The 18115-nt window shown below is 41.2% G+C and overlaps 1 protein-coding gene across 3 annotated transcripts in view; it reads left to right on the top strand.

The window, feature by feature from the left end:
• The window catches only part of ALDH18A1 (aldehyde dehydrogenase 18 family member A1), a 40489-nt gene that overhangs the window by 9958 nt on the left and 12416 nt on the right, over positions 1-18115 (top strand). For 2 of the 3 annotated variants that reach the window (XM_068961209.1, XM_068961207.1), the window contains exons 3-11: positions 537-751; positions 4652-4801; positions 4892-4996; positions 8063-8221; positions 8644-8734; positions 13116-13240; positions 14251-14395; positions 14979-15052; positions 16199-16292. In XM_068961209.1, coding sequence (XP_068817310.1) covers positions 537-751; positions 4652-4801; positions 4892-4996; positions 8063-8221; positions 8644-8734; positions 13116-13240; positions 14251-14395; positions 14979-15052; positions 16199-16292 — 1158 coding nt within the window. The remainder of the gene's footprint in view (positions 1-536; positions 752-4651; positions 4802-4891; positions 4997-8062; positions 8222-8643; positions 8735-13115; positions 13241-14250; positions 14396-14978; positions 15053-16198; positions 16293-18115) is intronic. The other variant, XM_068961208.1, reaches the window with a different exon arrangement.

The raw sequence follows: 18115 nt of genomic DNA, 5'->3' as shown, positions 1-18115 counted from the left end.
TATTTTTATTTATTTACCTTTTTGTATGCATTTAGAAATGTATGTGAAACAACATTTGTCCCATATTATTAAAAATTCTAAAAATGTTAAATCTTCCTGCCTGTTTTTGAACATTTACTCTGCTTCTGATTTTTCCTGTTATAAATAATGCTGATGAATAGCCTGCTGATAAATTTCTTTGTCTCTATCTCTGATTAGTTCCTTAAAATAAATTTCCTGAACGTGAAATTGCTGAATCAAAGATGTGAATATTTTTAAGGTTTTTAATACATTTTGCCAACATGTCTTCAGGAAAGATTTTGTTTAAATTCTTGACCCACAATATTGGAGTGTACTGTGTACTGGACACAAACTCCACACAATATTGGACTAAAACGTGCTTGATGTGGCTTTTGATATACTGGTTTTCTACAGTTGAGAATGGTAAAACTATTTTTTGGTGGCTGAACTGGTTACTATTTTGCATGCATATTTTCAATGAGAAATTATATCGCGTATTTCTCTTTTTTTCTTGCATTTGACTTTGGGTTCTGCAGGTCGTATTCAGCCCTCAGCCATCAGACATGTCCGTTCTTGGAGCAACATCCCCTTTATCACTGTGCCCCTCAGTCGTACACATGGCAAGTCTTTTGCCCACCGCAGTGAGCTGAAGCATGCAAAGAGAATTGTGGTGAAACTCGGAAGTGCCGTGGTGACCCGAGGGGATGAGTGTGGCCTGGCCCTGGGCCGCCTGGCATCTATTGTTGAGCAGGTAATTCTCAAGATGGAAAATTCAGCTGAACTAAAACAAAGTCCATTTTTTAAGCTGTCATTTCAGATTTCTTAGCTTATAAAAATAATCCTCATTTGACTACAGTAGATTTAACCCAATCTGAAAACTCCCTTTCCTGAAGAAGGTGCCACCAGGAGACAGTATCCTAGAGCAAGCAGAGGGAATGTCAAGGAGCGGAGTTGATTTCGTGCAGTTCATCCCTCAGGCTTCTTAGGGAGAAGGAGCTGTGTATGTCAGTAGTTCTTAATCCTGGCTGCACATTAAAATCACCGAGGGGCTTGGTGATGCCTGGGCTTCACACTCAGCTGCTTAATAAGTGAAGATGGGATGGCGCTCACCCCTCTGTGTTTTTAAAGTTTTTAAATTAGGGTTAGTCGTAGTGGTAGTCAGAGTTGAGTACCCAACTCTGGATTTGTGTGAATATTGAGCTTCCCCCCACTTTTTGCTAGGCTTTATCTTTTTAAATTAGCCCAGTAATTTTGAAATAAGTAGGAGCTGTCATTGCAAATATTTCTGAAGTTCAGATATTTGAAAAGACTCACCAGACTCCACAGAGAATACCCATATAAGACTTTCATTTAAAGGCAGAGGGATGCAAGGCCACAGAAGGGAAGGTAAGCAAGCATTGAGGGGCTGAGAGAAATCCTGTGCACAAGCCCCCCAGGGTCCTTATCTCCACAGGACATACTATTTCCAGATTGAATCACCAGGAGGTCTGCGCAAGGAATCTTGGCTTTGCAAGGCCTCAAAGCAGAGTTTTCAGTGGGAATTTTTTGCCAGACCGCTGATAGTTTATCAGTAAAGAAACTGACCTTAAGGGGTCAACATGTGAGTTTTGGACTTTAAACATCACATCACAAGTCCCACTACCTGTATCTTTTTCTGGGAGTGCAGGGATCAGCATACTTTTCCCGTAAAAGACCAGTACTGAATGTGTTACTCTCTGTAAGCCGTTCAGTGTCCGTCTCAACTACTTACATACCATTGTACCACAGAAGCAACCTTAGACAGTATGTAAGTGAACAACAAGTGTGGCTGTGTTCTGATAAAACTTTGTTTCCAAAAACAGGCGCAGGTTAGAGTTGACCTGCAGGTCATAGTTTGTCAACTCTTGACCAAGAGTCAAAAACCCAGACATCCAAATATCCTTGAGATAAGGCTGGAGTTTTTCTGTCCTAGCTGTAACTCAGCTCTGTCTTCCATAGCTATGTTTTCAGTTTTAAAAAACATTTTTACTGAAGTGGGTATTAGAATACTGCTAAAACTTGATGGAATTTTCATCATATGTTTTCTGTTCTAAGCATTTATCATGAGATCTGCCTTTCAGATTGAATCCCTCAGTTCAGTTCAGTTTAACAAATGTTTATCAAAGAGCTACTTCTGCTTTAAGGCCTTCCACAGCCAAGATTCCTTGCACAAAACTCTTGGTAATTCAATCTGGAGACAGAGTTTGGTCCCAGTGTAAATAGAGGGCTGCCTCTAACTGTAGTCTCTCCCCTTGGGAAACCAGAATAAACTGGGACTCCCCAAATAATTAGGTGATTGTTCAAGGCAGACCATATCCAAATGAGAGGACCCAAATGAGAGGTACTGACAGGTCTGGAGGTGGGAAGGACGGATGAAAGTGTGGTCACTGTTGGAACTTCCTCAGAGGGATGAGCCTCAGGGTGAGCCTTTGTGACTGACAGGATTTGAAGCAGCAAAGAGAAGTGTTCCATGCTGCTAAGTGCACATTGTGAATGGTGCCCCTGGAATTGTGTAGCCTGGTGGTCCTGGTAACAGGGAGGCTCCAGGAGTGGTCTCCAGACAGGAAATAAAAGCAGGAATGAGTTTGGCTGATGGGCCAGGGAGGGAGCTGAGCTTGAAGGCAGTGGAGATGATTTCCTCAGGGAGAATGTGTCTAATTCCATTAGTTAAGGCTTTGACACTGGGTGGAGGAATTAGGTTTGTGCCTAAAAGGAAGATTGAAGATTTTGAGCAAAGGAGAAACTTAATGAAGTGGGGAGAACCTGGTAATAGTTTGCTTAGGTTGCCAGCTCTCCTTCTAGGGACACACATGGACCTTAAGGAACAGTTTTCTGGGCCAGGGCAGTCCTGACATATGGAGTCCACTATCTTGTCCAGAGATCTGATCACGTTAGGTAGACTCAGGAGCCAACTTAACGTGTATTTCATTGGCCAAAGATGAGAATATCTGAATATCGATAATTATTGCACTGAATTTAAGCATGTGAAATATATTTAAATCTATGAATGACAATGATACTTTAAAAAATATTCATTGGTTACTTTTGAAGGATTCCAGAGAGCCTACTCATTTAGGAAACTGGTGAATAAAGGGAAAGACACATCTGTGCTGCCTTTCACATATAAATCATACCTCAAGGTAGCCAAATAGTTGATGAAGGAAAGTTTCCCTTTATGGAAGTATTCCGGCCTTTAAATAGGGGAGAAATGAGTGGATTAGAATATCAGTGTAGCCTGTAATGAATTAACCACCCTTGATGATGATCATCAACAGTAACTAACATCACAGAAAGATGTGCAGGCCTTCTATATCCCCTTGATGGACACCATGACATGTAAAGAATTCTTGACAAAAAAGATCAAAACTCCATACCTAACAGCAGTTTGCAGCAAATAGAATACAGCATTAAACTGTATATCACAGGGACAGAAGCAGGAAAGTCAAGGTTGAGAAACCTTGAAGGACAACCCAGATTCTTTAACGAACAATTACAAGGGAAGAAAATGATAGAGGGGAACCTATGGATTAAAAATGAATTAAGAGACCCTTCGACTAATTGCAGTGTGTGGGCTTAATTTGCATCCTAATTTGAGCAAGCTTAAAACAGTGGGGAAATGTAAAACACTGATTTGATATTTGATATTAGGGAATTATTGAAATATTTTAGATAATAAATTTAGTTTTGTGGATATATGCATTTACCCTGTGTTTTAGCAATTTCAGAAATATTTGCAAACCAGCAAATAATGTGTCTGGAGTCTGGGATTCATATTAAAATAACAATGGAGCTATAAAAGGAATATTGGAGAGTGAGAAATTGGCCATGAGAGACAACTGCTGCAACTGGGTCATGAGTCCACAGAAATTTATTATTTGATTTTTACCACTTTGCCTAAGTATGAAATTTTCTATGATAAAAAGTTTTTTCTCATTTCAAAAAAATTTATTAAAGTACAGTTGATTTACTATGTTGTGTAAGAAATAAATTTTTTAGATTATGATTTATCGTAGCTGTCTCATAAGTTCCTGATCCAGGTTTTAGTGTTCAAGCATCAGGGGGAATGGACAGGTTAGGAATGTCGACTCTTTGATTCTCTCATGTGGATCCCTCCTAGGTGGGAAACAAAGTAACCAGCACTGTTTCAGGCAGACCGCGCAGAAGAGCAGCAGCATCTGTCCCTGGTCTAGCCAGAGGCGGCCCACGAGAGTCAGACGTGCCATCTCCCCAGGGCATGCCTTAGAATTTGAGAAGCCATCTGCCAAGTTTATGTTGCATTTCCTGGCTCCAAACTTGTGTTCTGGGCTTCATTTCCTCAAAACAGCTAGGCCTTCCACATTATAGACTGTTCTATGTTTCTTCAAGTCCCGTCGGTACCAAACCTGGATGCATACCAGAATCCCATTATTAAAACTTGTCATTTCTGTCTGCCATCTACTTATCAGATTTGAGGAAATGTGTAGAACTCTGTATTTTTATCACACAACCTGGGTGATTTCTTCCAGAGCCAGCCCAGTGCTGATCTATAAGCTGGCACTTGGGATCCACTCATTAGTCTACCCTGCCTGAATCTCTTGTGATGAGAGGCAAGAGATATTACAGGGACTTGTGCCTTTTCCTTTGTCATCGTCAGGTGTCAGTGCTGCAGAATCAAGGCCGAGAGATGATGCTGGTGACAAGTGGAGCTGTAGCCTTTGGCAAGCAACGCTTGCGCCATGAAATCCTTCTGTCTCAGAGTGTAAGGCAGGCCCTACACTCAGGGCAGAACCACCTGAAAGAGATGGTGAGTGTGGGTTCCCCATCCCCTATAACAGGGTCCCTTAGGCCTTCTCCCCACCCTCCCAACCACACCTTGTCTGTTGGCATGTTACAGGCAATTCCAGTCTTAGAAGCCCGAGCCTGTGCAGCTGCTGGACAGAGTGGGCTGATGGCCTTGTATGAAGCCATGTTTACCCAGTACAGCATCTGTGCTGCCCAGGTGAGAGACTGACCTTTGCAAGGAGATGGGACCTGTGAGGATGATTCCCGTGGAATAAGGTGATTGCCAGCCGGGCTCTGGAGCCAGACTGACAGGATACAGTCTCAGCTTCAACACTTGCTAGATGGAAGATCTGGAGAAAGTCTTTAGCCTTTTTGTGCCTCAGTTTCCTTATTGAAAAATGAGGATGTCATCAGTGCCCCTTGCAGAGGGTTTTCAGAAGGGCTCAATGAGAAAATTTATTAAAAGCATTTAATGTGTTTGGTACAACACATACTTTTCTCAGTAATGTTAGCTCTTGTTGCTATACTTGTAACTCTTAGGACTGCTCCAAGAACCGATACTTCCTCTGAAGATAGGTTAGATGTCTTTATTTCATTGACTTCTTCGACTTCGGGTGGCTTGTTTCTCTTTGCATCTGGTTACCTTATATAATACATACCTACTAACCACTGAGGGACAATGCTGTTGGTTCGTTGGTTTTTAATTCATTTAGCAAATGCTTATTGTGCACCATTTTGTACTGAGGAGTCTGTTAGACATCGGGGATACTGCAGCGCACAAATCAGCCATGTTCCAGTCCTCATGGAACATGAGGTTACCACCTGAATGTTCTAGAATCTTCTTTCTACATTATTTCATTTTTACCTTAATTTACAGAATTCTTGTCAGTTGTATTTTTTAATCAACTATACAACTGTACACCAAATAGAAACATTTAAATATCACCAAACAACAACAACAAAAAAACCTAACTTCCCAAGTTATTTTCAGATTTGCTGCCTCTGATCCTATCATTTACACAGATGTTTTTTATATACAGATGATGTTATTATACATCCTTTCAGGTTTGGCTCTTGCATTTCCTATCACTTTTTCTGTTTTTCCATCATTTTCCCAGTTGTTATCCGCAATGATGTTCAGAGTGTCATTGAATAAGGGAGCTGAAACAGAAAAGCATGGACTTGTTCACTTTTGCTTGTGTCTGGAACCCCACTCTGAAGTCTCAGATTTCTTTTCAGTCACATAAATGCAGTGGAAATCTCAATTTTGGGCACCTCTTATTATCAGTTCTTTTTTCCTCCATAGTCCAATGACAGTTTCAGTCTTTAATTTTCTTTTTTTTTAAGTGCCTGGAACCAGGTGAGGAAAGTAAAGTCCAGGAACTTAGCTATTGTTTGCCTTCATCTAGGGGCCCCTTCACTCCTAACACCTTTGCCTTGCCCAAGATCTGATCTATAGGAAATCTTTGCTCTTTGCACCTTATCACGTGGTTCTTTGTTTTCTTTAGTAATCCTGTTCTTAAGACCATTACGGGGGGGTTTTGAAAGTTTCCCATAAGTTGTCAGGTTAAAGACTTAAACAAGAACAGCAGCTATTTTTTCTTCATAGAAATGAACCTGATTTTTATCCTAACAGATCGACTTTGTCCAAACACATACTTTTCTCTCTGATTTCTTGTCTTCATCTCCTATTTGCTAAACTGTTTGAGCAACAGATATTTTCACTGGACCTTTATACCTCCTGCTTGCCTCTCCTATTTACACATGTGTTTACTTTTATTGTTTGACCTTCCACCACCAGGACCAGAATCTATATGTTCACCTTTGACCCAGACCTGTTTCCTACAGGACTAAACTTTCTGAAAAGACATTCATGATCTAACCTATTCTATCTTCCCCAAATCATCAGTATATTTATTCTCCATCCCAACAGCTAGTACAGGGTCTGGCATTTCAGAGGTACATAAACAGTTTATCAGATGAGTGAGTAAATTACTTCCCTTGGTGATGTTACCATTTTTGTCTTCATTGCCCAGATATCACATATCATTAAGATTGCTGTTATCTTCTCAGTTACCATAGCAGACCCTAGTTCAGGACTTAACCATTCCCACTTATACTCTTTCAATACCTTCCTTATTGACCCGTTTGCCTCTAGCTTTTCCTACCTCAGCTCTGTCCTGTATCACAGGAGCCTTCTTCCATGAACATCAGAGGGATTTCACTGAAACGTTTAATTCATGAGCTTAGGAGTTTGTGACCATTTTGTTTCCTGCTGTCATACCCGTTTATCTTTCTCTCCTGCTGCTGCTGCTGCTGCTAAGTCGCTGCAGTTGTGTTCGACTCTGTGTGACCCCATAGACGGCAGCCCACCAGGCTCTGCCATCCCTGGGATTCTCCAGGCAAGAACACTGGAGTGGGTTGCCATTTCCTTCTCCAATGCATGAAAGTGAGGTTGCTCAGTCGTGTCCGACTCTTCGCGACCCCATGGACTGGAGCCTACCAGGCTCCTCCGTCCATGGGATTTTCCAGGCAAGAGTACTGGAGTGGGATGCCATCGCCTCCTCCGTCTCTCCTGCTAAACATTGCCTAATATTCTGATTCCAGCAAGGGGGAGCTGTTAGCCAGCCCCCACACCCAGCTCTCCACTCTTGCCTTTGAGCAGCTTGAGTAAATCTGTCCCTGAACTAGTTATGCTGAGCCCTTCTTTCAGTTTGTGTAAAGACTCATCTCCATAAGCCTCTCAGACTCATCCTACTTGTTCAGATAACAGTCTTTGCTACCTCCGGCAGTGGTCAGCCACAGAGCAAAAATAGGGACAGTACGGCCCTGTTCCATTTCATTCGGTACGTGTTCAAGGCAGAGTAACGGTTCATTCACTCACTCAACATGTTTCAGCACCTACTGTGTGTATGGCCAGACTTTGAATCAAATGCTGGGATGCAAAGATTATTTAGAAATGGCAGTTATTACTGTCCCCAGATCCCTCTAAAGTAGGTACATTCATTTTCTTAATTTTGTAAATGGATGAGATTTAATAGCTAAGGATTAAAGTATTTTTGCAAGATGGCTTGAGCATACTAAAATCTTCCAGGTGATTCTTTTGTCTGTCTCTAGAAGAATTAGATAAGTCTTCAAAGATTTGTTCTATTTTGAACTTTTCAGGATCCAAGAAACCTAAAGTTTAACTCCTATACTCTTAGCATCCTTTGTATGAGTGCTATTCCTGGGAAGTTCCCTATTTTCCTGTCTCCCACGTTTTCAATTTCTTTAATCCGTTTAGATTTTGGTGACCAATTTGGATTTCCATGATGAACAGAAGCGCCGGAACCTCAATGGGACTCTTCATGAGCTTCTCCGAATGAACATCGTCCCCATTGTCAATACAAACGATGCTGTTGTCCCTCCAGCAGAGCCCAATAGTGATCTCCAGGGGGTAAATGTGGGTAAAGTATTCATGAGGGTTAGCATGCTGTAGACACTAATGCCATGCTGTGCTGCATGTACTAACACCAGATGTTGGGCATAAACAAGATGGAGAAATGGGAGAGAAGCTGGCCTCCTGGAAGGCTGCATAAGCTCTTGTAAAATCAGGGGGTTTCATTCAACTGGTGAGGTGCAATATGGATTTAAGGTGGTACTGTGAGCATGGCTTGTGTGTGTCAGTGGAGAGAAGGGGGCATGTTTGGAGAGGGGGTTGCCAGTTGGCATGATGTTTTGCAGACTGAAAGGGCCTTTAAGAGCTATCATGCACATGCCCAGATTCATTCATTTTGCCTGCCAGAGCCTAGCTGAGTACTTCTGTGAACTTCTATTTGAACTGCATAGGTCCCTTACTCACAACTTTTTGTACCTGTATTTTAGGTTATTAGTGTTAAAGATAATGATAGCCTGGCTGCCCGTCTGGCTGTGGAAATGAAGACTGACCTCTTAATTGTTCTTTCAGATGTAGAAGGTACAAAGAAATGCTTTACTTTATATCCAGTCTTTGTTTTAAGTACTGTATATGTGAGCATGAGTTCCCCTGATCTTTTCACTGTGGACCATTATTTTCTGAGCCATATGGTCTGAAGAGGGTTTTGTGATTCAAAAAATGTGACGGTGGAAGGGAGGCACCTGGGGAGATAAAGTTGAATGCTGTAAAATGTTGTCATTTCCAGGCACTTTAATTCACAAAACATATAATTTACCTTTTAAAATTTACAGTTCAATGATTTTTAGTATATTCATACAGTTGTTCAACCCTCCCCACAACTTAGAACATTTTTAATCACCCAAACAAGAAACCCAAACCCTTTAGCAGTCACTCCTCACATCCTTCGAAACCCTCCAGCCCTTGGCAACCTCAAGTCTACCTTCTGTCTCTGTTTTTTTTTGTTTTTTTTTTTTACTGCTCTGGGTCTTCACTGAGGCACGTGGGCTTCTCTAGTTGTGCTGCCTGGGCCTATATTACACAGGCTCAGTAGTTAAGATGCGTGGTTTAGTTGTGGCATATGGGATCTTCATTCCCCAATCAAGGATTGAACCTGGGCCCACTGCATTGGGAGCGCAGTTTTATCGGTTGGACCGCCCAGGAAGTCTCCTCTCTGTCTATTGATTTGCCTATTCTAGACATAAGTGTGATCATACAGTATGTGTATGTGATCCTTCATGACTGGTTTAATGTTCTCAAGGTTCGTTGATGTTATAGCACATATTAGTACTTCATTTATTTTTATTGCCAAATAATATTCCACTATGTAGATGCACTACCTGTTTGTAAGTTTTATTTACCTAGTTGTCAGGATGGTAGACATTTAAGCTATTATAACTACTGATTCTGTGAACATTTGTGCACAAGTTTTGGTGTGAACATACTTTTTATTTTACTTAGGGGTAGAATTGCTGGATCATTTGTTCAGCCTTTTGAAGAAGTACCAGGCTTGTTTCCTGAGCAGCTGTGCCATTTTACATTTTCCCGGCAGTGTATGAGGGTTCTAGCTTCTCCCATCCTCACCAGCCCTTCCTTCCTGGTATCTGCCATTTTGATTATAGCCATGCGGGTGGGTGTGAAGTGATACCGCCTTGTGGTCTTGATCACTTTTAGTTTTTAATGTAAATCATGAGATACATTATTTTAAATTGGCTCCACTGTGGAAATTCCAGGCTGTGTGACCGCTGTGTTTTTGTGTGTTACTCTGTTCCTCTCTGCATTCCCCCTCTTCATGGAGGGGCCCTCCCAGCTCCAACTTGGCTTCCCATTCACTCTGTTCACTTTCTTAACCTGCTCCCATTTTGATCCAAGGAGAATATGGTTCAGTTCAGTCGCTCAGTCGTGTCTGATTCTTTGCGACCCCATGAATTGCAGCACGCCAGGGCTCCCTGTCCATCACCAACTCCCGGAGTTCACTCAAACTCGTGTCCATCAAGTCGGTGATGCCATCCAGCCATCTCATCCTCTGTCGTCCCCTTCTCTTCCTGCCCCTAATCCCTCCCAGCATCAGAGCCTTTTCCAGTAAGTCAACTCTTTGCATGAGGTGGCCAAAGTATTGGAATTTCAGCTTTAGCATTAGTCCTTCCAATGAACACCCAGGACTGGTCTCCTCTAGAATGGACTGGTTGGATCTCCTTGCAGTCCAGGGGGCTCTCAAGAGTCTTCTCCAACACCACAGTTCAAAAGCATCAATTCTTCGGCACTCAGCTTTCTTCACAGTCCAACTCTCACATCCGTACATGACTACTGGAAAAACCATAGCCTTGACTAGACAGACCTTTGTTGGCAAAGTAATATCTCTGCTTTTCAATATACTATCTAGGTTGGTCATAACTTTTCTTCCAAGGAGTAAGCGTCTTTTAATTTCATGGCTGCAGTCACCATCTGCAGTGATTTTGGAGCCCCCAAAAATAAAGTCTGACACTGTTTCTACTGTTTCTCCATCTATTTGCCATGAAGTGATGGGACTGGATGCCATGATCTTAGTTTTCTGAATGTTGAGCTTTAAACTAACTTTTTCACTCTCCACTTTCACTTTCATCAAGAGGCTTTTTAGTTCCTTTTCACTTTCTGCCATAAGGGTGGTGTCATCTGCATATCTGAGGTTATTGATATTTCTGCCGGCAGTCGTGATTCCAGCTTGTGCTTCTTCCAGCACAGTGTTTCTCATGATGTACTCTGCATATAAGTTAAATAAGCAGGGTGACAATATACAGCTCTGACGTACTCCTTTTCCTATTTGGGACCAGTCTGTTGTTCCATGTCCAGTTCTAACTGTTGCTTCCTGACCTGCATATAGGCTTCTCAAGAGGCAGGTCAGGTGGTCTGGTATTCCCATCTCTTTCAGAATTTTCCACAGTTTCTTGTGATCCACACAGTCAAAGGCTTTGGCATAGTCAACAAAACAGAAGTAAGATATTTTTCTGGAACTCTCTTGCCTTTTTGATGATCCAGCGGATGTTGGCAATTTGATCTCTGGTTCCTCTGCCTTTTCTAAAACCAGCTTGAACATCTGGAAGTTCACGGTTCACGTATTGCTGCAGCCTGGCTTGGAGAATTTTGAACATTAATTTACTGGTGTGTGAGATGAGTGCAATTGTGCGGTAGTTTGAGCATTCTTTGGCATTGCCTTTCTTTGGGATTGGAATGAAAACTGACCTTTTCCAGTCCTGTGGCCACTGCTGAGTTTTCTATACCTGCTGGCATATTGAGTGCGTCACCTTCACAGAATCATCTTTCAGGATTTGAGATAGCTCAACTGGAATTCCATCACCTCCAGTAGCTTTGTTTGTAGTGGTGCTGTCTAAGGCCCACGTGACTTCACATTCCAGGATGTCTGAGAAGATGGTAGAGGTATCTAAAGTGGGCCAAACCTCAGGATCTCAAAAGTCCCTCATTACATTCTCAGCAAGTTAGGAAAAAACCTGTTTAGTTCACTGCCCCACACCCATGGCAGGTTAATATGGCAGGATTTGTTCCCAGTTTAGAAAAAGCCAGCATGTATTAACGAAGACCTAGCATAGCCAGGAATAAATAAAATTATTTTTAAAAAATAATAATAAAAATAAAACCCAGTTTGAACTAGACTTTAGTATACCTTAGTTTTAATGTAGCCTCAAACACCAAAACTGGCCATTGGCAGGCTTGTGCTCTTAACTCTGATTAGTTATCCACTGAATATTGATTTTTAGAAAGATGCCAGAATTTTAAGTACACTCTCAGTGGGTTTGAGAGGCTGCTATAACGAAAAAGAAAAGTAGGTGAAATATCAGAATGCTAGGAACTCAAGGTGTCTGGAGGTTTGGCTTAAATTGTCAAATACTATTTATGATCCCATAGCATAATGCCTTCTGAGAAGAACCCAGCCCTGAACCCCCAGAGCTGTGAGCTGCTGGGTTGAGGCAGACAGGGGTTATGAGAGGTTATTTCTCTTTCTCTGTGTAATTGCTACTTATGGTTTGCACTTCTTTGTTGTGCCCTGGACACTGACCATTCTCACCACTCTGATTCCCTTACTCTCTTAGAGAGGATGCATATGGCCTGATTGTATTAAAGATTTGGAGCAGAGAGGTGTATTTTAGCACAAGAAAAGCAGTAACTTGAAACCAGAAACATCACTGCCTAAATGTCCTTCAGCCAGCCCCTGACTACTAGCAGTTCCCTCTGCCTGTGTTCCCCTTAGACCTCGCCTTTCAAAGTGAAATTGTAAAGATTTTTAATCTTGGATGGTATGCATATAACATTTTGTGTAACTCTCATTTTATGTCAGTCTCCTCAGTTTTAAAGAGGACATTGGCTTTGTGGTGACAGATCTGCGCTCTTCTGCTAACTCAGCCTGACCTTCAGAGGCTTACTCATAATGTGGGGAGTGCAGTGTGACTTTTTGAAAGGGTACTCTGAGAGTGAATGAGAGCCTCTCATATTTCATGCCCTTGGAAATAGTCACATTAAACAGTATCCGGCTGCTGCACTGTTTGTGCAAAAGCCACTCACCTTTTTCAGTTGCATCCTTAAGGTTCAGTATCATAAGTAGCAATGGCAAAGGTGAGGACAGCTTCACTGTAGACTATAGGCAGGACCAGTAAATTTTGTGCCAGGGATATGGCCGTGCTCTGATGCTGGCAAACATTCATTTACCAGGCAAAGTTAATAAAAGTATGTAAGATACATCCTCCTGGAGCTGATTTCCAGTGTGGGTAGGCTCCATGGACCTCGTAACCTCTTTTCTCATCAGAGCTGGCCAAATAGCTGAATTTATCTGGATGAGTCGAGTACAGAGTGGTTGGCAGGTCCCCGGGAAGGTCTCTCTTGGGGGTTGCTCACTTCTGCTAAACAGTATTACTGACTCTTGTTTGCTTTTTAGGTCTCTTTGACAGCCCCCCAGGGTCAGATGATGCAAAGCTCATTGATATATTTTATCCTGGTGATCAGCAGTCTGTGACATTTGGAACCAAGTCCAGAGTTGGAATGGGTGGCATGGAAGCCAAGGTAGGACTCTGTTGCCTTTACTGCCCATAACAATTTTAAAACCAAACAGTATTTTATCCTTCTTGCTTTTGTAATTGTTTGAGGGCTGATGTATATATACAAAGATGCATATTTAAATAAAGGTTTAATGACTATTGTGTACCTGTATTTAGTCATGTCTTTCTGTGTATGTATTAGTGATGTATAAAGAATGTGTTCATATTGTAACCTCTTAAAGAACAGTGTATTTTTTATAATTCATAAATCCTCTTAAGTGTTTTTATTAAAGCTCAAATATTTTCTGATAAAATCTTTTACAAAATTCTTCTCTCTCATTAATTTTTCTAAGAAGTTATACCCTTCAGGTACAGCATCATTTGTAGCAATGGCAGAGGTGAAGACTACAACCCCATGTATGTAGCTCAGAGTACTCGATCATATTCTGGTCAAGCAGCAAGCTGGACACTTGAGTTGAGGCACGACAAGTCAAATGTAGCAGTCACGTGTCTCAGTACCAGTGTCTCGGAGAACACACTGAGCACAAAGAGCAGATTGGTTCCTCTTTAGACAACGTGTGCCAGGATTGGGCTGAGACGAACACATGGGCTGAGTGTGTCTTCAGAGCTTCTGAGCTCCTTGAAAACCTTCCTACAGATACTTAAATTGCTTAGTATCACATTGTATTTTCTTTGTTTTTACATGTTTAAAGTGCAGGGGTCTAGACCCTGCAAAGGTCTGTATCACGAAGTATTGAATACTTAAGTGCATGCTGTTTTCAGATATCCCTGAACCTGTGTGATTAATGGTCGTATCAACATGTATGTTATACTTGTACCTAACCAGAATTTCATAGTCAGTAATGAATAAATGCCATTTGGATATATTATTATCATTTTAATTGTTCTTTTTAAACATTAGTAAAATTTCTAGATATGATTTGGAATAAAAATCTGTTTCTATACTTACTGGTAAAAAAAATTTAAATAAATAAAGGTCTGAATCTCATCCATGGATCTAACTTCTCCCATTAGGTGAAAGCAGCTCTCTGGGCTTTACAAGGTGGTACTTCTGTGGTCATTGCCAATGGGACCCACCCCAAGGTGTCCGGGCATGTCATCACAGACATTGTGGAGGGAAAGAAAGTTGGCACCTTCTTTTCCGAAGTAAAACCTGCAGGTAAGTAGTTCTGCATAGTGTCCCGTGGTCTGTGGATGATAGCTAGTGCCTCCATGGCCTAGATGGGGCTGAAGACAGAGCTCTCCTAGGAGGAGGGCTCACAAAATTGATGTGCTAATAGTATGAAATATGGTGTAGTTTTGAATGCTGCTTGCAAAATTGGATCCTCCTATGTTTTTGTAAAACTTATCTAACCTGACTAACCTGCTAAAATCATCAAGTTAAAGAATATAAGTATCCATTTTCTCAAGAAACATTTGCTAGGCCCACGCTGGATGCCAGGTGCTAGGGAACATTGGAGATGGAAGGATGCATAAGAAATGGTGTATGTGCTCTCAGATGTTCAGAAGGTCAGCATTGTCATAGAATCTACATTCAGCAGTGCAAACACATGAGAAAATTTAAGCCAAAGTGGAACTGAGAACTCCAAAAGATGTAAATCCTATTGTGTGCAGACAGGTTCTTATGTTTCTGCCTGAGTTAATCTGGTATGCTCGTCTGCCAGTTTATTGGTCAGAGTGATCTCTGGATGTGAAGCAAGCATATCATGACCATGAGCTGATGTCTGCACATGTTCTTGCAGGCCCTACTGTGGAGCAGCAGGGAGAAATGGCTCGATCAGGAGGAAGGATGTTGGCCACTTTGGAACCTGAGCAGGTAATAATCTTTGCTGATAGTTCTGTTGATTTTCAGAGCAAGTCATGCTGTGAGGTTTCGTGCACAGTCAAGCCTGCTGTTTCTCCATCTATTCCTCAGGTCCCATAGACTTAAATCTGGGTAATAAGTGTGATTCAGATTTGTTTGCCCTTTTTCTCGATTTCATTTTCTCCTCTGTCTTTTATAGGCTGAAGCCTGAGGTAGCTTGGCATAATTATGATGTTTTGATCAAAAGTATCATGAAAATCATGAGATTAGAGAGGCTCCCTAATCCTGCCACATACTGGGCAGGGAAATGTAGGAAAGTAACTTATTCCAACTCACCCAAATCACGTAGCTTACCTACAAGATGGAAGCTTCAGTCTGCTCCATAGCTTAGCCCTGCCCTGTCCACAGTGATTCAGTCAGTTGAAGTAGCAGATGCAATAAAATGTGAGAAAGTCGGCTGGAAGCGGGGGCTGGCTTCCTGATAGTTGTGATGTTAAGGCTAGATTTGAAAGTGACGTATATAGGTTTCTTCTGAGGAGTTCTTTGGCCTGAGAATGGAAAAGAAAATTTGAAATAACTACAAGTAAAGAAAGGAAAGCCCAAGAGGACCCTAGTTTCTCTTTCTCTTTAGTCACTTCTTTTACTCCTTTAGTAATCACTAGTCTGATTTCCTATGTCTTCTTATCTAGGTGGGTAAGGACTGGGGTCTCCTCCAGCATTCAGGACTGGATTTTTACATTAATTGTCAGTAATAATTGTCCAAAAAGAAGAACTAGATGCAAAAACTTAACCTGGGAAATCAGGTATACAGCTGATGCTGTTAAATAAGTGCAGTGTGTATATCATGCTGATTCCAAGTGCTGGCCCATCTCATCAGTGAGCCAAATAATGCATGCCTTCTCCCCAAACACAAGGCCAGGGTGTGTTAATCATCATGATCAGGAGTGGAACAAGAGGAAGAAAAGTGGAAAGATTACTACTGAGAGAGGAAGGAAGAATGAGGGGAGTGGTGGTAGGGAATGAATGAATGAAGTAAGGAGATTTGATTTAGGAGCAAGGCCTGGCACACTCAGAAGAGTAAGTCTAAAAGTGTAATGTGCATTCTTCATGAGTTAACATTTTTGCTTATTTGTGTTAATCTTTTACCTTTCTTCCTAGAGAGCAGAGATTATCCATCACCTGGCCGATCTGTTGACAGACCAGCGAGATGAGATCCTGTTAGCCAACAAAAAAGACTTGGAGGAGGCCGAAGGTAAAGAGTAGGCAGCTGAGTCAGTGTTATGGAGGGATTTGTTTTGGTTTTTAGTCTTTGTTTTATCAATAATTCTTACAGCATAGTCTGCCCAAAGATAAGATCGTTATGGAAGAAATTACATATTACACATCATTTTTTATTGAGGGTTGGTGGCTGGTGCTCGTTGGGATTTTTTGAAGTACACCTACTACCTCCACCCCCTTTCTTAGATATTCTGTACAACACCCACCCACCCCTCACCTGCTGAGGGGCTTTTTGCGTTCCCCACACATCACAAGTCAGAAAGGAAAAAGACTGAGGACTGCACTATTTTAGACATTCAGCTAATAGCAGATAACATTTACTGAGGCCTTTGTATTGCTGGGCATTATGCTAAGGAATTAACAGGCAGGATCTCATTTTCTCTTTAGAATACGGTGCCTATAAAGTAGCTACTATTTATTATCCCTGTTATACAGAGGAGAAAACTAAAGTAGAAAGAAGTTGTTAACATGCCTAAAACCATACAGTCAGTGACAGATTTGGGAGCCAAACCCAGATGGACAGTGTATATAAGAATAGTGGAAATAGTTGGTGCAGCCTGTGGTGAAAGATAGCTTTATCTCCTTAACCAGCATGTTGTCTGCCATCCAGAAATGCCCTGGAGGTCCTAATGATAGAGTAAGCTGAACTTACGTTACAGACAACTAAATTACGTGTTGAGTCAGACAGGCTCTCCTCTGTCTCTCTTTTTCTTAGTTCTCTGTCTTTTCCATCCTAAAATAATGGCGCTTGATTTTATCCTTGTGAATAAATGTGCCTCAAATCAAACATCCAAATTAGTAGATTCCCTTTAAAAAAAACCTTGCAGGGCTCATCAGTGTTTCTCTCATTCCTTAAAACATTTTTGAGCCATTACCTTGGAACTTTCTTTGGACTTTACATCTGGTCTTTTGAATTTTTGCAGTATTGGAAAACCACAAAAATTTTCATAAATGGAAGAAATCTTTTTTGACATCTTACTGAAATCTTTAGTTTAAAAGAATTAAGACCCGGAGAGATTAAAGCTGCTGCTTAAGATCACACACCTGGTTGTTGGCAGAGGTCTGACTTCTGATCCCAGTTATCTCTCTCTAGGAGTCCATAAGGACACACATGACCTAAGAACAAAGTCTAGTGTATACATGAGCATAGTAATTGCCTTTTTCTCGGCGAGCCCAGTTTAGGAAATTTATCCTAAGATAAGATTGCAGGAGGAAAAAACAGCCCTGCATGTAAAAATTCTTTAAAAGAAAAAGATTCTTAGAGCAGGATTATTTATTCCAGTGAAAACTGGAAACAACCTGAGTGTTTAATAACATTGGTATAGTCATGTGCATTGAACTGTATCAAGTCAATGGGATGTTTAGTAGTAATTAAATTATTTTGGCAACATGGAAAATGTCTATGCATTATGAGGTGACAAACTAGAGTATAATATTTAATATGCACTACAATTAAAACTTGGTTTTTAGCACATGGGGGAAAATGAAGAAAATTAATATAATTGGTTGATGAAATTATGGTTTCATTTTTTTTTTCTTAATAAAAGGTTGGTTCCTCCACTCCAAAGTAAAAGTCTTTTTATTATTTTTGTCTTGGTGGTTATGACTATAACAAAGAAGGGGAAATTTTTCATAGTATCATTCAACGTTCATCATAATAATGATTTGTGATGTGTGTGTGTGCTTAGTCGTGTATGACCCTTTGCAAACCCATGGACTCTAGCCCCCCAGGCTTCTCTGTCTGTGGCATTTTCCAGGCAAGAATGCTGGAGTGAATTGCCATTCCCTTCGCCAGGA

The sequence above is a fragment of the Capricornis sumatraensis genome, chromosome 23 (assembly GCF_032405125.1).
Source record: "Capricornis sumatraensis isolate serow.1 chromosome 23, serow.2, whole genome shotgun sequence".
Classification (NCBI taxonomy): domain Eukaryota; kingdom Metazoa; phylum Chordata; class Mammalia; order Artiodactyla; family Bovidae; genus Capricornis; species Capricornis sumatraensis.
This window is presented reverse-complemented; position numbering and strand designations above follow the sequence as displayed.